The sequence below is a fragment of the Myxocyprinus asiaticus genome, chromosome 17 (assembly GCF_019703515.2).
Source record: "Myxocyprinus asiaticus isolate MX2 ecotype Aquarium Trade chromosome 17, UBuf_Myxa_2, whole genome shotgun sequence".
NCBI lineage: Eukaryota > Metazoa > Chordata > Actinopteri > Cypriniformes > Catostomidae > Myxocyprinus > Myxocyprinus asiaticus.
In genome coordinates, this window is record NC_059360.1 from 33409235 (window position 1) to 33432260 (window position 23026).

The window sequence follows — 23026 nt, forward strand, 5'->3', positions numbered from 1 at the left end:
AGTGTCAGTAGTTCATGGCCTATTGTTAATGAAAAATATTTATAACAAATATTCAAAGACTTCTCAAATAAAGTTTATTTTTAAACACAGAGAGAGCCAGTGATGCACAACAAACAAATATGGCTTTCTGTAGTTTCAAAGGGAATCAAAAGCTGAGTACAGTAGAACACCAAACATACTCAAAATTGTAGCTTTTTTTTAAAGTTCAGAAGTACTTACAACCTACACCTACACTTGCAAAATGGCATTCAACCATAAATGTTCAAACTTCACATATGTGATACTGTGACCACCAACCCCCTGCATTGTGAAACTATCAAATATCTAATGATCATCAAAACAGCCCAGAACTGTACTATTCAAGTTTAATATCAATAGTTCTGTGCAGTTATACTGCATGTTTACTGCTCTTTTCTCAAAGAAACTAGAGATATCCATGGTGAAGCTTTCTTAGACTCAAAACAAAAAATAAAGTTTAAGTGCCATTCAAACCAAACATTATAGTAAATTTAAGTGCTCAGTGAGCAGTGCAATGGGAAATTTAAAAGGGTTAGTTCACCTAAAAATGTAAATTCTCTCATCATTTACTCACCCTCATGCCATCCCAGATGAGTGACTTTCTTCTGCTGAACACAAACACAGATTCTTAGAAAAATATCTCAGCTCTATAGGTCCATACAATGCAAGTGAATGGTGACCAGAACTCAAAGGGTCCAAAAAGCACATAAAAGCAGCATAAAAGTAATCCATCCGACTCCAGTGGTTAAATCTGTCTTCTGAAGCAATATGATAGGTGTGGGTGAAAAACAGATCAATATTTAAGTTTTATACCTTAGTAATTCTGTTTTATTTTATGTTGCTTTACTTAAAATGGCATTCTGAGGAATTTTATTTTGTATAATCAACTGACAATCGACTGCAAAATGACAATGCATTAATATTGTCTGGGAAATGATGAAAAATCCAAGAAAGTCAATCACATTTATCAAAACTACCTCTAATCTCCTTTTATCTTGGGATATAATATATTTTAGGATTTGTTACAATGAGAAACAAAATGCTCAAATTCATTTAGTGCTGAAATGTTCTTAGTATTAACCATTCAGTTTTGAGAATCCCTGTAAACTCTCTTCCAGAAATGACACCACCGCTCCATTGTGATTCATTCACAAGTCGTTATAGGGTGGCAGGAAGGCAACACTAATGGTGAGAAACAGTCTCAAAACTGAGTGCAGTGACTCATACCATAAAAAATGTGACTAATGTAAGGACATATAACACTTCATAAGACAACCCTAACAAACACTGCAACACCACAAGTAAATATGAGATGACTATTTCTATTTAAAAATAAATTAAATGCCACGCATGTTATAAATGACCGGACCGATAAAGAATTTCCAGATTGTTCACACTTGAGCACACTTGGTCTTTTCAATGCAGTGAGGCCACTGCTATATTTGTTGATCACTCCTTCCAACCACATAGCTATTACCTGCGTTTCAAGGATGTGACATTATAAAAAATACTGAAATCTGGAGCGATAAATTGAGCCAATGCAACCGATGTGTCGATAAAGGGAACACAAACATTTACAACCATGTAAACAATATCCAGGCACCACCACTGTTTAGTAGTGTATGTTCTGACTTGCCATCCATCCCTGAATCATTACTTTAAGATTCTATGCAGATGTTGCTGCATTGAAGTCCAGTCATTGTTTTCACTGAGCCCCTGTTAATTGGCCTTCTGCCAGCGCAAGGGCCAGTCGTTTTCCATCCATCTCTGGAGCAATCTTAGCACGTCGATGCGCTGGTAGATCTGGCAGAGTTCGGTGAGTTCCTTGACAGGTTTCTGGTTGTAGCGCAGTAGGAACTCTTGAGTGGGGCTGTGGTAGGTGGATCCGTGTGTGCGCTGCTCTAAAAGTGTAAGCTCATCGTAACTCATCCCCCAGCGACTCGCAAAGTTCTTCCAGTTTTTTACAATGCAGTGAGTCGGGTCCAGCTTCAGCCTCAGTGTGTACAGAAGGTCTTCGTCATTCATTAAGTCGCTGATTTTGGGAGGAGGGGCGGAACACAAGCACTCCTTACAGGATGTAAGGTCTTTGCTAAAATCTAGAGGGGGGTGGGGGAGGAATAAAGTGAACATTATGACAGTCTGCAAATATCCAAAATTAATGTGTATAATAATACTACATCGAGGCACAGGCAAAAATTAAGACAATAATTTTCGGTAATTTATTAGGGATGCATAACACATCGGTGACCTTATTGGTAAAATTATCGGCATGTATCTGATTAGACCAATACTGGAAGCTAATAATAATAGCTAATCATTTTCTGACCACTGATTTAATTTAAAATAGTACAATTCTAGATTTAAATTTTTATGTGAATGCTGTTAAAAAAAAAAAACAAGAAAAAAAACCCCCCAAAAACCCCAAACAGAACCACGATACTGGTATTGTTTCTAGGGCTGGGTTTCGCCAGCCACCTCAAGATACGATATGTATTGCGATACACGTCACGATTCGATATATCGATCAGTGTTGGGTACGTTACTCAAGATGTAATCCACTACAAATCACTAAAAACTTCTCTATAAATGTAATCAGATTATTTTACTGATTACTTCATCTCAAAAGTAATCACATTACTAATTTTACTTTTAAATTACTTTCTAAATCACTTTTCCTAAAAAGTTTTTTTTTCACTCATTCAAAATGTCTATATTTCCTCCTCATACATTGTCACACACCCTTCAGCTGTCACAGAAATGCTAACAGACATGCATTTGAATTCATATTTTAAATGTATTATACATGTTACTTTAGCACAAGTAATTAAAAATAATTCATTTACAATCAGTAACTGTAATCGGATTACAAGACCTTAAAATGTAATGCATTACGCTACTTTATTTTACTTAAAAGTAATTAGATTACAGTGAAAAATTATTTTGTAATCGGATACATCCTGATTGCAATTGTGAACACTGATTGTGATACATCAGGATACATATGTCACGATTCGATTCCAATTCACAAACTTTCAATTCCAATTAATTTGGGTATATTTTAGTTATAATGTCCATTTTGCTTGCATACAGTATGAAAGAAATTCTCTTTCAGCTAATGCTGAACTATACATAATTATACAGGGGAACTTGGTCTTCTTACTTGGTAAATTACGGAAATGTTAATTTTAAAAACATTATTTTATCATTCGTTTTTCATCATTTTGGTCACATTGTAGCTTTATAAACACATAAAAAGTCCATGTATTCAATCAATAAATTTGATGTCTTGAAATTCCTTTCAGTAAATTGCATACATATATTGATTACATGCCTAATTTGCACTATTTACATTTATTAACATTGATATGTAGAACAAGTGCTAAAACGGTACTGTCACTTTAAAACCAGCAGCAGGTACTTAGGAGCAAAAGTGTTTAGGTCAAAAACAGCATCCGTGCTATGTGTGATTAGAATTAAATGTTTCTTTTGTTGTTTTTGTCAATATTGACTGTAAAGAACAGGAAGGGTAATAAAAGAGATATTATTCAATGACAAATGGATTGCCTGGATCTTGTCTTTGGAAAGAAATTACACGGAACGAGTCAAACCAAACTTTTAATCTCTTAAAGCAGAAAATCAATATTTTTTGCCCAGCCCTAGTGCCAAACTCATGAGAGAGTCCCAGAGGGTGGGCAAGAGAAACGGGCTCACTTTCAGTCTCTCTCACGCCTCATAGAAGCGTCTCTGACTGCACTGAGGAACACCACTCTGAGTTTGCACTTATTTAGATGACCTTCTTCTTTATTCAAATGACATGATATGAATACACAAATAGTTAAATATAAATATCTATAAATGGATCTAAAGCACTGATACAATATCATGAGATATATCGATGTTTGATTGTAATGAAACAGCCCTAATTGTGTCCAACATGTGATGACAACTGTGTACTGTAGTAATGGTAGTGTTTACAATTAGCTTTAAGGGTTAATGACACATACCTGATGAAACAGAAGCAGATGGAATAAATTTGTCCCCATCATTTTCCACAGGCTGGGTGATAAAAGGAAAGATGTGAAAGGTCATGTATTATTCAGGTTAAAGAAAATGTTCAATGCATTCAGCATAGGCAACAGAAAACACAAAAATACTTTAAAATGTAGTAAAGATGCACCAAAATGAAAATTCTTGGCCGACACAATGGGCAGAAAACTGAAAACAACGATTTTAAAATAGACTGTTTGGAATAACTAAATTCTAAATGTTGTTATTAGTAATATAATTAGGGATAATAATAATAATTATTTACATTTATATAGAGCTTTTCTAGGCACTCAAAGCGCTTTACATATTATAGGAGGAATCTCCTCAAACACCACCAGTGTGCAGCATCCACCTGGATGATGCGATGGCAGCCATAGTGCGCCAGAATGCCCACCAAACATCAGCTATTGGTGTAGAGGAGAGTACAGTGATGTAGCCAATTCATATACAGGTATATAGGGGATTATTAGGAAGCCATGACTGATAGAGGCCAATGGGCAAATCTGGCCAGGGGTTCCACACCTACTCTTTTGGAGAAATGCCCTGGGATTTTAATGACCACAGAGAGTCAGGAGCTCCATTTAACGTCATTTACACTACACATTTTATTTAAAATACAGTGGACAGAAAAAAATTACATTAAAAATGTGTAGCCTATTAGGAAAACCTTTATTATTAACTACTCTACAGGATAATGCGGCAGCAAAATTAACAGTAATTCCAGTGAAAATGTTCAGTGAACATGAAGCCAGTTCTACTGGCAATTTTTTTACATTGTGTGTGGACCTGGAATTACATTATTTAAGTTTAGTGAATCTCTTTTGTGTTCACTTAAGTTATTTAATTTCTTAACTTTGAAACCCTCTGTCTTTTATTGTGGTGGAACACTCCAGGAAGAATTTTGAGTTTCTGTCTGTAGGCTAGTTTACAGTAGTTTTAATATGCTTCTCATCAGGTGAAATGCTCCTCCAGTGTCGTTCTCAATGCATGTTTTAAGCGAACTATCAAGCATCTACATCTAAGATGGTGTTTGTGTGTGGAGCGCTGACATATTACAAGATGGAGTGCTGACATATTGTGAGCCGCAGCGCTGAAACAGTAGCGTATCATGAGCCAAGCGTGTGTTCTGTGTGTGTGTGTGTCAACAACAGAGCAGCGCTCATTATCTGAAGTACACTGCTCATGCAGACTGTATATTTGCTCATTAAACGCATCCTTTACAATTCACACAACTATTGTATGGCTTCAACAGACTTTGAATATAACGCACTGATTCATATGTATTACCTTAATGGTGCTATTATGTTTCGTTAATGTCACATTTGAGCTTGACAATAATGACCTTGATACACAATAACACAAAATACTGGAGCACTGGAAAATGCTCTTCAGAAATTAGCAAATGCGCTAATGCGCAAGAGAGTGATCACTTCAGTTCTGGGGATACAGACTTTAATGTTCAACATAAACAATGATTTTTCTCCATGTGAGTGTTTCTAATTTTAAAGTAACAGTTTCTGTTAAAATTTTATGCCAAGATTTTCAGCCTTTTGTTCCCCTCTTTCAGCTGAAAACCGAAAATAGCATGTTTTCGGCCATTTTCGGATGAAAATGTTTTGCGGCCGAACTTTCAATGCATCCCTATTTAGAAGTACAGAAGTCTCTATTGTTCTCTACTTAAAATATGTTTATGTTTTTATTCAACTTTTCTGTTAGACGTGTTACAATCTTTATACACATTAAAGGTCATGAATCACTAAACTACATTTTCTGAGATGTTAACAGATAGAAGACTGATTAATTTGTCTTTTTTTTTTTTTTTTTACCTTTCACTCTTTATTTTGTTATTTGCAGTCTATAAAAAGCATCATTAATAGTAAATCTCAATCATCTTGCTTTTAAAATACATTGTCACTACAATGTGATGTGGTATAAATAAAATGTAATAAAGTATGTAGTATAAATTAAACTTGCATTTTTGTACTGAGCATGAAAATAAACTTGCATAACGGCTTGTTCAGCTTCCTTTGGCATCCATAAGACTCCAGTGTTTTAATCCATGTCTTCTTTTTTGTCATTAACAATTTTTTATTGATTCCATACTCATGAGCACAATAATACACCGAATCAACTTTTATCAATTATGTGAACCCCAGCTTCCATCCCCTAAGAATTACCTGTCTGCCGATCATCACGCTGGTAAGAACCCAGTTTTTTATATGTTTGTTTATTATATTAATACCGCCCCATCACCCAAAATACAAACTCAGGGACAAAATCAAATCTGAAAGCTCAAGACCTCACAGATCAAATTCTGAACCCTTGATCAAAACTCTTGAATCTTAGTACAGAACCAAAAAACATGGGCTATGTCTCCATCCTCCAACTGGCATCACCAGCGAGTAGGTGTGTCTTTGAGGCCAAGCCTATACAATCTAGAGGGAGTCCAATAAAACTATGCAGAATCTTAAATTGAATGAGGCGCACCCTTGCATCCCTAGACATAGACTTTTTTTTAAAAATCCTACCCCATTCTCCATCTTCCTGTACTAAATTCAAGTGTCTTTCCCATAACATCTTAAGAGATGTTAAAACCCCGTACCCTAGACTTGAATTAGCCAGGAAGAGTACGCTGAAGCTTCGTGACCTTTTCTAAAAGCAGCAAGTACCATCTCAAGAGTGTCTGCCACTTTAGGGGGCTGCGTACTACACCCAAAGGAGGTACAGAGTAGATGGTGCAGCTGTAAGTACCTAAAGAATTGAGATCTAGGAATCCCAAACCACTGTATTATATTTTCAAAGGACGCTCCATTTTTCTCAACGCTCCATTTTCATACAGGTCACCCAGTGTAGCAACACCCTTCTCAATCCATTCTGTCCAGCAGAAAGGGGACTTTTTAATGCACAATTTAGGGTTCAACCAAATACTTGCGGCAACGTTCAGATAAATGTCCGTATTGAACACGTGGGAAACTTTTGTTCACACTAAATGCATGTGCGAGATAACGGGATGTGTCTTTAATTCTCCGGGCAGCTTGGTAGAAAGATTTTGCAATGGCAAGATAGGGGCAAGGACCTCCTGTTTAATAAAGAGCCAGGGAAGGGCTCTCTCAAGTGGAAGCGACCAATGTGCCAAATGTCTGAGACCAAAAACATAATAGTAAAACAAAATCTTCAAATCAAATCACTTTATTGTCACACAGCCATATACACAAGTGCAATGGTGTGTGAAATTCTTGGGTGCAGTTCCGATCAACATAGCAGTCGTGACAGTGATGAGACATATACCAATTTACAATAACATCAAATTAACACAGCACAATTTAAGCATCTGTGTAGAGCTGAGGAGGGCGGGGCCGGGCTGGAATGAGACACACCCGGTCCCCAATCAGCCTGATGGGGTGCGCGAGGGATAAAGGCGGCCGGGGACGACAGTTCGAGAGAGAGAGAATTACAGACAGCTGGGCTGTGTTTTTGGTTGTGTGTTTTTGGTTAATAAATTATTATTTAAGTTGTTAGCCGGTTCTCGCCTCCTCCTTTCCACTGAACCCCCTTACACTGGTGCTGAAACCCGGGAATTGAAGTTTGGGTCGAAGATGGATGGAGGTCGTCCCGTAGAGTCCTCCCAGTTGGCGGAGATCCTCCAAGCCCTCGCCAGCCTACATCGGAACCACCAACAAACGCTGCTTGAGCTCCGACAAGATCAAGACCGCCGGTTTGTCGAGCTCATGCATGCTCAAGCCGAGGACCGGCAGGCGATCCGGAGCCTCCTCAGCCAGGGGGCATCCTCAGCCGCGACCCCGGACACACCCACGCCGTTACCCCCGCCAGCATTACAGAAAATGGGGGCGGCGGACGACCCCGAGGCTTTCCTGGATTTGTTTGAGCGGACCGCCGAGATCTCGGGCTGGCCGCTCGGCCAATGGGCAGCCCGACTGATCCCACTACTGTCCGGGGAAGCCCAGCTCGCGGCTCAACAACTGCCAGCGTCGAGCCTCCTGGCCTACGGAGATCTAAAAAAAGCCATCTTGCAACGGGTTGGTCGCACTCCGGAGGAAAGTCGTCAACTCTTCCGGAGCTTGAAGTTGGAAAGCTCTGACCGCCCGTTTGCCTTTGCCCAGCGGCTCCGTGACGCCTGCCGAAGATGGCTGTTAGCGGGGGATCGCGACGTCCAGGGAATTATCGACCAGGTGGTACTGGAACAGTTCATAGTTTGACTGCCAAAAGGAACGGCGGAGTGGGTCCAGTGCCACCGCCCGGCGTCGTTGGAGGAAGCTATCCGACTTGCGGAGGACCACATGGCGGCGATCCCGAGGACAGAAGATCCCTCCTACCTTCTCTCTCCTCCCTCTGTTTCTTCCCCCTCCCCTCTCTCTCTCTCGTCTGCTCTCTCTCCAGGTCCCGTTCCTGCCCCACGCAGACGAGGAGGAACCCAGCCCCTGAGACCAGTTCCCCGGGTGTGGGAGGCGACACCTTCCCCTACTCCAGTGCCCCGCCGCTCTCCCCCTCAGGGGGGCGCCCGCCGACGCAAGTGCGGGCGTGGCGCCTGGGCCGGCCTGCTGGAGGTGCGGAGACCCGAGCCACTTCCGAGATCAGTGCCCTCTGATGGAGCTGGGGACGGTGGTGCGGGTCTCTGACCTCCCACAGGCTGCCCCCGACCGGGCCGGAGCGTACCGGATACCGGTAAGTGTCAAGGGGGGTACTCACCAAGCGTTGGTGGATACCGGGTGTAATCAAACCACTATCCACCAACGCCTGGTTCAACCCGAGGCATTGGTCACATCCAAAACGGTGAAGGTGAAGTGTGTACACGGGGATATTCACAAGTATCCAGTGGTGACCCTGACAATTAAATTTCGGGGGAAAAAGCATAGAGTGGAGGCTGCGGTTAGTTCCCGCTCTCCCCGTGCTCACTGAAATTAGAGACAGGTGTTAGACATAATTTAGCTCAGGAGTAAGCGCCCTTACCGCTTTCTCTCTCCGGAGAGATGCTTGACCACGCCCCCGCTGCCACATATCCCCACCGCCCGACTCAGGCCGGGGCGACATCCGGCCTGCCTACCACTCCCCCCCCATTCCTGGAAAGGAAGTCGGCGACAGCCATCTGCGCCCCTGGTCTGAGAACCCCCTTACACTGGTGCCGAAACCCGGGAAGGAGGAGGGATTCCCGTCGCAGGATCCTCGACACTGCCGTCCACGAGGGAGGGAGCCGCTGCCGGGGGTGGAGGAGTGCCCTGCCGTCCCCCGGGAATGCGGAGGGGTCGAAAGAAGGCCGCCGTCCGCGGGGGGAGGAGGGAAGCGACTCCCCGACCGCCTGGAGTGGTAGGGCCGCTGCCAGGGGCGGAGGAGAGTCCCCACGGGACGCCGGGAACGCGGAGGGGCGTTCTGTCCGCTGGGGGTCGGAGGTCTGACTCCGGTCCGCCCGGGGAGGAGCGGCTGCAGTCCGCCTGAGAGGGTGGAGTAGTGATCGAGGACCACGCGACGGCGCATCAGAGAACCGGTGAGTTTCTTTTTCTCTCTCTCCTCTCTCTCTCTCTGCCGCTCCGTGTTGGCCTTTCCCTCGCCATTTTGTGTTGTTGTTTTTTCCCCTCCTGTCTCCTCCCAGGTCGAGGAAGGCGGGGAGGACCCGCCGGCAGTCGGGGCATAAGGCACGCCCCCTCCCCGGAGAGGAAGGGTGGGGGGGGATGTACGTCATGCCGGGGGCTCCCCGGCCTGAGGCAACGCCGGGAGGAGTGTAGAGCCAAGGAGGGTGGGGCCGGGCTGGAATGAGACACACCCGGTCCCCAATCAGCCTGATGGGGCGCGCGAGGGATAAAGGCGGCCGGGGACGACAGTTCGAGAGAGAGAGAATTACAGACAGCTGGGCTGTGTTTTTGGTTGTGTGTTTTTGGTTAATAAATTATTATTTAAGTTGTTAGCCGGTTCTCGCCTCCTCCTTTCCACTGAACCCCCTTACAATCTGATATACACATAATTACACTCAACAATATACAAATAATAACATACACTGTACAGTATACAATACGCACTATATAGATACACATTATTCAATAAAAATAAAAAATAAAAATATATAAAAAAAGTATATATAGTATATATAGAATGTACAGTATTGTACTGTATTGACATTCAGGCTGTCGGTTGATAAGTCAGTTGTTAAGAGAGAATATAATATAATAATAATATAATTTATGACAGTCCGGTGTGAGATATAAGAGTAAGGGTAATAAAGTGCAGTGCTGATGTATTTGATCGTGGGAGATCAAGAGTTCAGAAGTCTGATTGCTTGGGGAAAGAAGCTATCATGGAGTCGGCTGGTGCGGGTCCTGATGCTGCGATACCGCCTACCTGATGGTAGCAGTGAGAACAGCCCATGGCTCGGGTGGCTGGAGTCTCTGATGATCCTCCGAGCTTTTTTCACACACCGCCTTGTATATATTTCCTGGAGGGAGGGAAGCTCACCTCCGATGATGTGTCTGGCAGTTCGCACCACCCTTTGCAGTGCTTTGCGGTTGTGGGCGGTGCTATTGCCGTACCAGGCGGAGATGCAGCCAGTCAGGATGCTCTCAGGAAGAAGAGGCGCTGATGAGCCTTCTTCACAACGACTTCAGTGTGGATGGACCATGTGAGTTCCTCAGTGATGTGGACACCCAGGAACTTGAAGCTGCTGACTCTCTCCACTGGTGCTCCATTGATGGCGATGGGACTGTGTTCTCTGTCTTTTCTTCTGAAGTCCACCACAAGCTCCTTTGTCTTACTGATGTTGAGGGAGAGGTTGTGCTCCTGACACCAGTGTGTCAGAGTGTGCACCTCCTCTCTGTAGGCTGTTTCATCATTGTCAGTGATCAGACCTACCACCGTCGTGCCATCAGCAAACTTAATGATGGCATTGGAGCTATATGTTGCCACACAGTCATGTGTGTACAGGGAATACAGGAGTGGGCTGAGAACACAGCCCTGCGGGGCTCCAGTGTTGAGGGTCAGTGGTGAGGAGATGTTGCTGCCTATTCTAACACCTGGCGTCTGCTTGACAGGAAGTCCAGGATCCAGCTGCACAGCGAGCTGTTTAAGCCCAGAGTCCAGAGTCTCTAGGGAAGACCTAATCCACCTTTGTCAATTGGCCTGTGTAACTTTCTGGAATGCAACTGAGGGCGTTTACCATTCCAAATAAAGGATTTAGCTATACTATCAAATTTTTTTAAAATAAAAGAGGGGAAAGACTGTAGTAGGTAGTTGAATTTTGGAATACAATTCATTTTTATAACATTAACCTTCCTAGTCACAGATAAATGTAGTGAAGCCCACCTGTCCACATTACTCGAAAACCTTTTTATTAAAGTGTCAAAATTAACTCAATCACTCAAATGTGCTGGATATAAAATTCCCAAATATTTAATGCCCTGCTTGGGCCATTGGAAGGTGCCCGGTTGAGAAGCCGTAACAGGGCAGTACACTGTCAGAGCCAAAACTTCGGATTTAGACCAATTCACTTTGTATCCTGAGAACATAGAAAAGGAATTAATAATTCTTTGGAGACAAGGCACAGATCTAGTGGGGTCGGAGACGAATAATAAAATATCATCTGTGTAAAACAAAAGCTTATGCACCACACCTCCCACCACCACCCCTAGAAAATCCTTCTCCTAGTAATGATACATTTTAATTTTAGGAGGAAAGTGGTTAATTCAGAGATTTTCCCCCATTTTCATTTTATAGGTTTAAAATCAACATCGAGTCAATGTCACACGATAAGACATTTTCACACACTATAAAACATCATTGCTTCAACAGTGTCTCATAATTATTTATGAGACTGCGTGGCCTGCGAGTTGCGATAATGGAAAACGAATTGCCAACAAATGGCATTTTCACATTAAAAGCGAGGCGAATGATCGCCGTAAGCACATTCACGCCTTTAAAATAGGTGGCGCTAAACAACAAGCAATTTTACCCTTGTATGGTAGGTGGTGCAAAAAAGCACCTTTCAGCTGGTCTCCCCTTTGCCCATCACAGATGAGAACTACCATGGAATCACAATACGAAAGACAAGCAAGCGAGTTCAATTTATAGAATAAAACGCATCTATCTACAACCTGTAGCAGCGATGACGAGTGTGTTGTTGATATGCTCAACGAGGAAAAAAAACATTCATGACACTTTCACAAACTATTGCAATTCACCTGCTGGACAAGATGTTACGTATTTAACGTGACAACATCTAAACATAAACCCATCTTCAGTCCGACCCATTATTAGATACTTTACTGTTAATGACAGGACAGCTGTTTACGGCTGTCAACGATAGCACAGCAATAATGATAACATAATTTGTGGAGAAACGACCACATTTTTGGTATACAAAGTCACATAGAGGTCATTGCAAGTCACAGAAATACTGTAATATTGATATAACTAATATTCGGCGAAGAAAAACACTTAACATCCATATAATCCAAGTTTATTTAAAAAAGTGATACAAAAGGCAAAAATGCTGCAATATATATTATATATTATAGATATAAGAGAACTCACATAATATTAAATGCAAAGGCAAAAAAAAAAAACAGCAATATGAAATATATTATGAAGACAATCATCGTAAGTTTAGAGAGTTTTTTTTTTTTAAAGGGGATGCAAGGCAGTGAATATCATTTATATGTTAAGAGAACTCATATGATAATTTTTTTTTCCTTTCAGTTTTTAAGGCATTTGTTGCAAACGAAATACAAATCCTCACTGCTGGTTCAGGATTTCTTCCTTGAGTTAATTCAGTGTTTAATGTCTGTGGTCAAAACAGTTTTCTGTGCTTTAGCACCACCAGTTGTGCTGCTTTTGGTAACTGCTGCGACTCCTGACAAGTTTTGTCACCACGCAAATGTTCACTCCAGATGTTGAATTGGCTTCATAGGAATCGCGATAAGAAATTGCGGCGAAAATTTGCGTTTAGTGTGCAAAGGCCTTTAATGTGAGTGTGTTAACCGATCTAAGCACTTATATTTGTGAATCAGTTTTTTGGAGATCTCAATTGTTATTACAAATGCAAAAAGCATTAACATATTTTCAATACAGAGTAAAACGGCCTGGCATTTCTTTTATTAAATAAAAGAAATAAAATGACCAGTGTATTTCTATGTAATGTTTTGTGAGCTTACATAACAGTGTCAAATATACAGGTGCATCTCAATAAATTAGAATGTCGTGGAAAAGTTCATTTATTTCAGTAATTCAACTCAAATTGTGAAACTCGTGTATTAAATAAATTCAATGCACACAGACTGAAGTAGTTTAAGTCTTTGGTTCTTTTAATTGTGATGATTTTGGCTCACATTTAACAAAAACCCACCAATTCACTATCTCAAAAAATTAGAATATGGTGACATGCCAATCAGCTAATTGAGATGATTTATCTAATTTATTGAGATGCACCTGTATTGTTTATTGATATTGTTAATTCTTGTAACGAGCAATTGTAAGAATACTTGATGCTGTTAACTGCATTAGAGAAATACAGCCGAGTGACTGGATCAGACAGTTGTTGTGTCCTCTTCCCCCTTTTGCCCTTCCTCTGCTGCAAACCATGCCCAATTTCCCTGACATTTTTTAAAACTGTGATGGGAACTCAACTGTGCAGAATCAGGGGGTTTCATAACCCTTTAAATAAAGTTAATGGAGCAGAAAAAGTGAATCCACGCCCCTAATGAAAATGCAGCGAGATCTAACTTGTCAAATGCTTAAAGGGGAATAACTTCTCTGCCCCGAGGAGTGGAATACATTTCTGTCAAAGATCTTAACACAAAAACCCCATATATCCTACACACCCCGAATCTCACTACTGCTCAAGAATCGGTAGAACATACAGCATATGGTTTGTATCTATAAATAATGTTGTCGGAAATAGTTATGTGACATCAGCACATGAAGAAAGTGTCCAGACCCATTTAATTTCTCAGTCTCACTGAAGATGCAAAGAAATGAATGATCTCAGATGAATAAAATATAAATTGATGACTCACCTGTTGTATCCTGTCTGCCAGTGGAGTCAAGTAACCAGGGGGAACTGAGCTGAGCTTCAGGGTCACAGGATCTGTACAGAATCAGGGGTCAGATTTCTATGAAAAAATGTACTGATCTTTTATGAACACTTTATGCTGCCATATCTTATTGAATATGATTATATGGAAAGTGTGGAGGCTGGCCAAAAGGTCACCATTCTCAGTATGTAAATGGAGATCATCAACATTGATTACATACTAAGCAGACAGGAAATAAATGTTCAGTGCAAAGTAAACTGACCTAACAGACCCAACTTATCAAAAATATTAATTTTAGACAGATGAATAGAGAAACTGAACTAATCAATAGAGCTGATCAGTTTGTAGTATAAAAACCCATTAGAGAATTAGCATTTTCGAGCCATGTGTTTTGTGTAGAATTTCCAATGGGTTTTCAGAATAGGGCAATGCCACAGATATGTCAACGGTACCATGGAAAAATAACGTTTTAAATAATGGAACAAAACCCCTTTTAAATGATTCATTTAGGTCAATATTTTACTGTATTATAGTGCTAGAATGTTTATCCACCTCACGAGGTCCGCTCCATTTCTAAAACAACATTTTCAATCAGCCATATTTCAAAAAAGGGATTTTATTTTTTCCTTTATGTTAAAAATAATTATATTCCAGAAAGGCAAGGAAATGTCTGAGAAATATATACACTTTGTCATAACAACACTTCTTTCTGAAATGATAAGAAACACATTTATGCGTTTCAGTGCTGTGTCACATCCATAACGTTTTAGAAGTTACGTTTTTATCACTCAAACAATATTTATTCAAATAAGTTAATACTTTCTGTACAAAGATAACTTATGTCGATGTTAAGTATGATGAAAAATGGTCTCTTTCGTTTAAATACCCATAATAATGTGTTATGGATGTGACAGTTACGGACACTTCATATCAAATCGTATGAATATCAATGGGAGAATCACAAACATCCACCGCTCATTCTTTTCCCATGATGATTCAGATAATCCCTCTTTATTGCTTTGAACTGTGACTTGTTTCAGACTAATCTTGTAGCCAACATTTGAAAAGGGATCAATCTGACAAACCAAGTGATTTGAACTGTAATATGATAAACATCTCATATTGCTGCACTGCTCAGTGTGCCACACACCCGCCGCTCTCTCATGCAGTCCTGACTGAAGCGTTCAATGCAGACTATGGCTGTTTCTCAATGTGCATTCTTATGTATTCTTACGATCTCGTGGACTCGTTCAACATCATCACCCACTGCCGAAGTTCAATTCCAATACTAAAGAACGCAAGTAACGAGAATACATAAAATTAACTGGATGTGTTCTTGATTAGGCCGAATATCGAGGATGAATCGGATGGTGACTTGTGGGCAAGAACCCATTTGAAGTCCCAGAAGTCATAGCAGCACTACGGTGGCAGAAGGAGGACATTAATCGTTGTGTTTTCCCTCAAGAGTTTCCCGCTGCAAGCTCGCGAAAGTCTGACGTCTCGAGAGAGTCGTCATACTGCGGCAACATTTTTTGTTGGGCATTATAAAGTAATAAAGTAATAAACACATGGAGGAAACACGTGTTATAAGACTTTATTCTTTTAACGTGTCACTAGTCCTGCTAAACCTCACTGGTGTGATGATAATAATGCTGTCACAGGTGTGTGACAAAACAAGTAGCTCATTCACTGGCTACAAATGTGCTGGGACAGGCAATTGCGCAACAGGAAGATCACAGCACATCTCAAAGCTCGCAATAGATGCCTTATAAGTCCTCCTGTCCTTTTGAGGTCGTTCTTCCAAGGTAGCTTGGCAAGACTGGTCTTCATAAAAACACAAGTCTGTTGTCTGCATTGTTAGCACTGAGTAACACCCTGAATTTCAAAACACAGCTTTTACGGTTTAGTAATCAAGCAAGGCCATATGGCAATTTCAATTTTATTTCAATCCAACATACAACCTTAAAGGATATCATACCGATGTCCCAGACGTCAAAGTCTGCAGGTTTCAAAGCGTTTTGGAGGGTTTTCCATGTAAGTGCTGCTGAAATTGACCAATAGCGGTTTTTGATTTAAGAATTAAATTAGGTCTGTGGTTAACACTACTTGATGTTTCACTATTGTACTGCGGTCCTATGTAGAAACTTGTTAGCAACTTGCAAAAGTAAAACCTTTTTTATCCATGCACAAATTTCAAACTGTGATTCATGCTTTTGTAACATCTCGTTTACATTATTGCAATTCGCTCTACTACGGTGTCTCTCAGTCTTCTCTCTCTCATCTACAGCTGGTACAAAACGCAGTTGCCAGACTTATCACGCAAGTACGAGTCAGTTACACCTTTTCTAATTGCTTTGCACTGGCTTCCAGTTAAGTACAGAATTGACTATAAAATTTGACTGTATGTTTACAAAGCACTACATAATTTGGCCCCTAAATATCTGTCAGACTTGCTCCAGCTGTATATTCCATCAAGAACTCTGAGATCTTCCAATTCTGGTTTACTCTCTGTGCCTAGATCAAAACTAAAAATATGTGGTGATCGCGCATTTGTAGTCACTGGGCCGAAACTTTGGAATAGCTTACCCTTGCACATCAGATTAACACCTTCTATTTCAACCTTTAAGTCTGCTCTAAAGACTTATTTATTCTCTTTGGCTTTTAATATTCCTTAATCTTTGTGAACTGTTTTATCTTTTTATTACTGTACTTAGATCTACCTTGCTGTATGCTTTATTTTTCTGTAATAATAATTTTACCTTTTGTACAGCACTTTGGTCAACCATGGTTGTTTTTTAAATGTGCTCTATAAATAAATATTGATTGATTGATTGATTGAAAAGTCTCTTCAAGTAGTGTTAACCACACATCTTATTTTACTCATAATTTAAAAAATGCTATTCTAAAAACCCATCGCACAATTCCACAGGGAACCCATAGCAAATTAGCCATCCAACCCGGCCTATAAATTGACATCATCACTGAATAGCTCTATAAGTCTTATGAATTAATAGCATATCAGTTGCAGAACATCATCTGGGTGAAAACCACTATAAACACTATAGACATCGGTCACTATCAATATAAACAGCAACAATCTAAATAAACAATAAAATACCTCTAATATCTTGTGGATCAGTGACCTGGACAGGATAGTTCGACCTCAGAGACTGAAACAAGAGCAGACAGAAGAAACAACAGTAAAGACTTAGCAAAGTTCAAACTTCACATTATACACATACTGTACATATCAGAGAAAGACAAGACTACTGCTCTATTAAAGGAAAACAATATACCTTTGTTTCTATTTCTACATGTTAGGGCAGATTTGAATAGAGATGGGGCGTACAGTGTGACAAAGGGGAGAAATTAAACTTTCAGATGTGTGAATAAATGAGCAGAGAACATGCTAGAACATACCTCTGAGACACAGTGGAAGACATCACAGAACAATGTAAGAATATGTGTTTCAAAGCCTGCTCCCCCATCCACAAGATATAATAAGAAAGCCTTATATCTATTTTCATATCATGAATGAAATCATGTCTAACCTACATAATCTGTGATGTTTGATCACAGTATTAAAGGCTACAATGTTTACAACTCATGTAGTGTGCATAAAGCAAAACCAAAAACACGAGTCACCTGATTTCAGAGGGCATTACCCAACGTTATTTACATCACTGGTTTTAAAAAGAGGTTGGGACAGTGGTATTATTAATTTTTAATAATAATTCTTGATGACCAATTCAAGCGCTCAAATATTTTTTTTTACATAGTTAATTTGATAAATTGATCTGTGCATCTAATAAGGTCAGTACAGAAAATCATTTCTGCAGAGCTACGCGCCCACTAGAAGCCTGCGGTCGGCTAAGGAACGTCGTCTTGTTGTACCAACACAAAGAGGCCCCAAAACACTTTCCCGGACTTTTGGCTTCATCATACCATGTTGGTGGAATGACCTTCCCAACTCCATCCATGAAGCTGACTCATTTTCTGTCTTCAAAAAAACGACTAAAAACACATCTTTTCCATGAGCACTTTCTTGTTCAAAAATTCTTGTTGCACTTTAATCTGTTTTGAATACTATTCTGATGCTAGTGAAACTTTGTAATATGGCACTTTTTCGTACCACTGTCTACTTAAGATGATTCGCTTATGTTTTCCTCTTTTGTAAGTCGCTTTGGATAAAAGCATCTGCCAAATGAATAAATGTAAATGTAAATGTAAATATACTGGGACTTTGTTCATCAGTGGGTAATACACTGATGAGCCAAAACATTATGACCACTCACATCTCTGAAACGACAAGGCTTGTGGGGTGCTACCGGTCAGCAGTGGTGAGTACCTACTGACAGTGGTCCGAGGGATGGCACCAGGATGCACTGTGATGAGTGTAATGCTCTGGGCAATGTTCTGCTGGGAAACCCTAGGTCCGGCCATTCATGTGGATGTCAGCTTGACACGTGCCACATACCTAAACATTGTTGCAGACCAGGTACACCCCTTCATGGCAATGGTATTCCCTGATGGCAGTGGCCTCTTTCAGCAGGATAATGCGCCCTGCCACACTGCACACATTGTTCGGGAATGGTTTGAGGAACACAACTGTTTGCATTTTGTTTTGCAAGTTAACTGGAAAGGAGCACGAGCTGAACAGCTGAGTGAGTAAAGCTTGCGTCTGGATGCACAGGAGAACACTGCCGGCCGCTGTCACTTAACGCCACTGATAACAACCGCAACAAGCACACATTATAACATTAAAAATAACAGACTCCAATGCTGGATCGGCACTTATTATAATACACACAAATGAAATGCAAACTCTAGGCACTAGACACTTACCTGACAAAAGCTTTTTCAAAAAGTGGTTGGGACAAAATTGGCAAAGGCAAAAAGTGGCAGGGACACACGTCCCACCCGAAAATGACACCTTTGGTTATTTATCCAAAACCTTCAGTTACGAGTGAAAAAAACCTGCTATTTGTTTTGGAAAGATAAAAACACCATACCATCTCTGTAACGAAGCTGCTGGGGTCCGTGTCCTCCACTGGTTCAGAGGACACTCTCCCTGTAAAAGACACAAGTGAAGCAGTGTATTAGAAATCATGAGGAAAACACTACATCGTGTTCATTTGAAAATGCAAATTAATGTTTTGTGCTGTAGTTTGGCGAGTGAGAGTCGGTGTTGCTTGCCACACTGAATCAAACAGAGAAGCAGTGAATTACTCATTTCATCTAGCATAAAAAGTTGGGTGAATTTTTATACATATAATACATGTGTGTGTGTGTGTGTGTGTGTGTATACAGTTGTGCTCAAAATTTTGCATACCCTGCAGAAATTGTGAAATATGACTGATCATGCAAAAACATTTTTGTCTTTCATTTAAGGATAGTGATCATATGAAGCTATTTACTATCACATAGTTGTTTGGCTCCTTTTTAAATCATAATGATAACAGAAATCACCCAAATGGCCCTGATCAAAAGTTTACATACTCTTGAATGTCTGGCCTTGTTACAGACACACAAGGTGACACACACAGGTTTAAATGGCAATTAAAGGTTAATTTCCCACACCTGTGGCTTTTTAAATTGCAATTAGTGTCTGTGTAAAAATAGTCAATGAGTTTGTTAGCTCTCACATGGATGCACTGAGCAGGCTAGACACTGAGCCATGGTGAGCAGAAAAGAACTGTCAAAAGACCTGCGTAACAAGGTAATGGAACTTTATAAAGATGGAAAATGATATAAAAAGATATCCAAAGCCTTGAAAATGCCAGTCAGTACTGTTCAATCACTTATTAAGAAGTGGAAAATTCAGGGATCTCTTGATACCAAGCCAAGGTCAGGTAGGCCAAGAAAGATTTCAGCCACAACTGCCAGAAGAATTGTTCGGGATACAAAGAAAAACCCACAGGTAACGTCAGGAGAAATACAGGCTGCTCTGGAAAAAGACGGTGTGGTTGTTTCAAGGAGCACAATACGACGACAAAAATGAGCTGCATGGTCGAGTTGCCAGAAAGAAGCCTTTACTGTGCCAATGCCACAAAAAAGCCCGGTTACAATATGCCCGACATCACCTTGACATGCCTTTGGAGTGACGAGACCAAAATAGAGCTTTATGGTCACAACCATAAGCGCTATGTTTGGAGAGGGGTCAACAAGACCTATATTGAAAAGAATACCATCTCCACTGTGAAGCATGGTGGTGGCTCACTGATGTTTTGGGGGTGTGTGAGCTCTAAATGCACGGGGAATCTTGTGAAAATTGATGGCATGATGAATGCAGCATGTTATCAGAAAATACTGGCAGACAATTTGCATTCTTCTGCACGAAAGCTGCGCATGGGACGCTCTTGGAATTTCCAGCACAACAATGACCCTAAGCACAAGGCCAAGTTGACCCTCCAGTGGTTATAGCAGAAAAAGGTGAAGGTTTTAGAGTGGCCATCACAGTCTCCTGACCTTAATATCATCGAGCCACTCTGGGGAGATCTCAAATGTGCGGTTCATGCAAGATGACCAAAGATTTTACATGACCTGGAGGCATTTTGCCAAGATGAATGGGCAGCTATACCACCTGCAAGAATTTGGGGCCTCATAGACAACTATTACAAAAGACTGCACGCTGTCATTGATGCTAAAGGGGGAAATACACAGTATTAAGAACTAAGGGTATGCAGACTTTTGAACAGAGTTAATTTCATTTTTTTCTTTGTTGCCATGTTTTGTTTTATGATTGTGCCATTCTGTCATAACCTACAGTTGAATATAAATCCCATAAGAAATAAAAGAAATGTGTTTTGCCTGCTCACTCATGTTTTCTTAAAAAAATGGTACATATATTACCAATTCTCCAAGGGTATGCAAACTTTTGAGCACAACTGTATATATTGTAACATAGATTAAGGTTGGAAAGGAGGAGGCAGGAACCGGCTAAACAGTCAAAATAATATATAATGAAAACAAAAAGACACAGAACACAAACACACACACTGCAGCTGCATGTGGGTCTCTTTCTCTCGAACTGCCACGTCCCGCTGCACTTATCTCTCTCCTCGGCTGATTAGCCCGATTGGGGGCCGGGCGTGCGAAGTCACAGCAGGCTTTTCCCCGCCTCTCTAGGGCTGGGGAGGGGGACGAGGAGAGGAAAAAAAAAAAGAAGAGGAGAGGGAAAGTGCAAAGTGGAGCGACAGCGAGAGAGAGAATAGAGAGGAATAACCTGGTTCGCCGGTGCCCAGATATGCTGTCGTCCGGCTCTCAGCCACTCCCCAACCTCTGGTGCATGACAGCCGCACCACACCGGGCAGAACGGAGCAAGTCCTCCGACCCTTGGGGGATGGAACGCCCCTCCGCGTTTTGGCAGCCGGTAGGGAACTCCTCCGCCCCTGGCAGCAGCTCCACTACTCCAGGCGGCTGGCAGCAAGCCCCTCTCCCCTCGCGGACAGTGGCTGTTCCTCTGGGTCCAGACGGTCGGCAGCAACTCCTCCGTTCCCCGGCGGATGGCCGCGGCTGCTCCTTTGGGTTGGCTGGTAGTGGCGAGGACTCCACGACATCGCATCCCTCCTCCTTCCTGGGATTCGGCACCAATGTAACAAGGTTAAGGTTGGAAAAGGAGGAGGCAGGAACCGGCTGAACAGTCAAAATAATATTTAATGAAAACAAAAAGACAGAACACAAACACACACTCTGCAGCTGCATGTGGCTTTCTGTCTCGAATTGCCATGTCCCGTGGCACTTAACCCTCTCCTTGGCTGATTAGCCTGATTAGGGGCTGGGCGTGTGTAATCATGGCCCGGCCCTGCCCTCCTCCTCGTCAGTCACACACACACACACACACACACACACACACACACACACACACACACACACACATATATATATATATATATATATATAAACTCAGCAAAAAAAGAAACGTCCTCTCACTTTCAACTACTTTTATTTTCAGCAAACTTAACATGTGTAAATATTTGTATGAACATAAAAAGATTCAACAACTGAGACATAGGATGGTATTGCGCAGGTGATGAGCGGTGCCTGGTTTCCTCCAGACATGACGCTTGGAATTGAGGCCAAACAGTTCAGTCTTCTTTCATCAGACCAGAGAATCTTGTTTCTCACAGTCTGAGAGTCCATTAGGTACTTTTTGCTTTCTTGCACTGAGGAGAGGCTTCTGTCTGGCCACTCTACCATAAAGCCCAGATCGGTGGAGTGTTGCAGTAATGGTTGTCCTTCTGCAAATTTCTCCCATCTCCACACATGATCTCTGGAGCTCAACCAGAGTGACCATCGGGTTCTTGGTCACCTCTCTTACCAAGGCCCTTCTCCCCCGATTGCTCAGTTTGGCCAGGCGGTCAGCTCTAGGAAGAGTCCTCGTTGTTCCAATCTTTTCCATTTAAGAATTATGGAGGCCACTGTGCTCTAGGGAACCTTCAATCTGTTTTGTAAACTTCCCCAGATCTGTGCCTCGACACAATCCTGTTTCTCAGCTCTGAAAGCAGTTCCTTTGACCTCATGGCTTGGTTTTTGCTCTGAGTTGCATTTTCAGCTGTGAGACCTTATATAGACAGGTGTGTGCCTTTGCAAATCATGTCCAGTCAATTGAATTTGCCACAGGTGGACACCAATCAAAGTGTAGAAACTAGCAAAGATGATCCAGAGAAATGGGATGCACCTGAGCTAAATTTCAAGTGTCATAGCAAGGGTCTGAATGCTTATGTACATGTGATATTTCAGTTTTTTCTTTTTAATACATTTGTAAAGTTATTAAAAATGTGTAGATTGATGTGAAAAAAATAATAATTTGAAGCATTTTAGCATAAGGCTGCAACATAATGTGAAAAAATAAAATACTTTCTGAAAGCACTGAATACTTTCTGAATGCACTGTATATATATATATATATATATATATATATATATATA

General features: G+C 41.2%; 1 protein-coding gene across 6 annotated transcripts in view; it reads right to left on the reverse strand.

Annotated features, from left to right (window-relative positions):
- Positions 1–51: 51 nt before the first annotated feature.
- LOC127455585 (ectodysplasin-A receptor-associated adapter protein-like) overlaps positions 52–23026 on the reverse strand; it is a 29961-nt gene continuing 6986 nt past the window's right edge. For 5 of the 6 annotated variants that reach the window (XM_051723604.1, XM_051723603.1, XM_051723602.1 and 2 more), the window contains 5 exons: positions 19109–19167; positions 17215–17266; positions 14079–14149; positions 4023–4074; positions 52–2114 (listed from right to left, as the gene is read on the reverse strand). In XM_051723604.1, coding sequence (XP_051579564.1) covers positions 1738–2114; positions 4023–4074; positions 14079–14149; positions 17215–17266; positions 19109–19167 — 611 coding nt within the window. In that variant the 3' untranslated portion in view covers positions 52–1737. Of the gene's footprint in view, positions 2115–4022; positions 4075–14078; positions 14150–17214; positions 17267–19108; positions 19168–21321; positions 21732–23026 lie in introns of all 6 variants that reach the window. The other variant, XM_051723606.1, reaches the window with a different exon arrangement.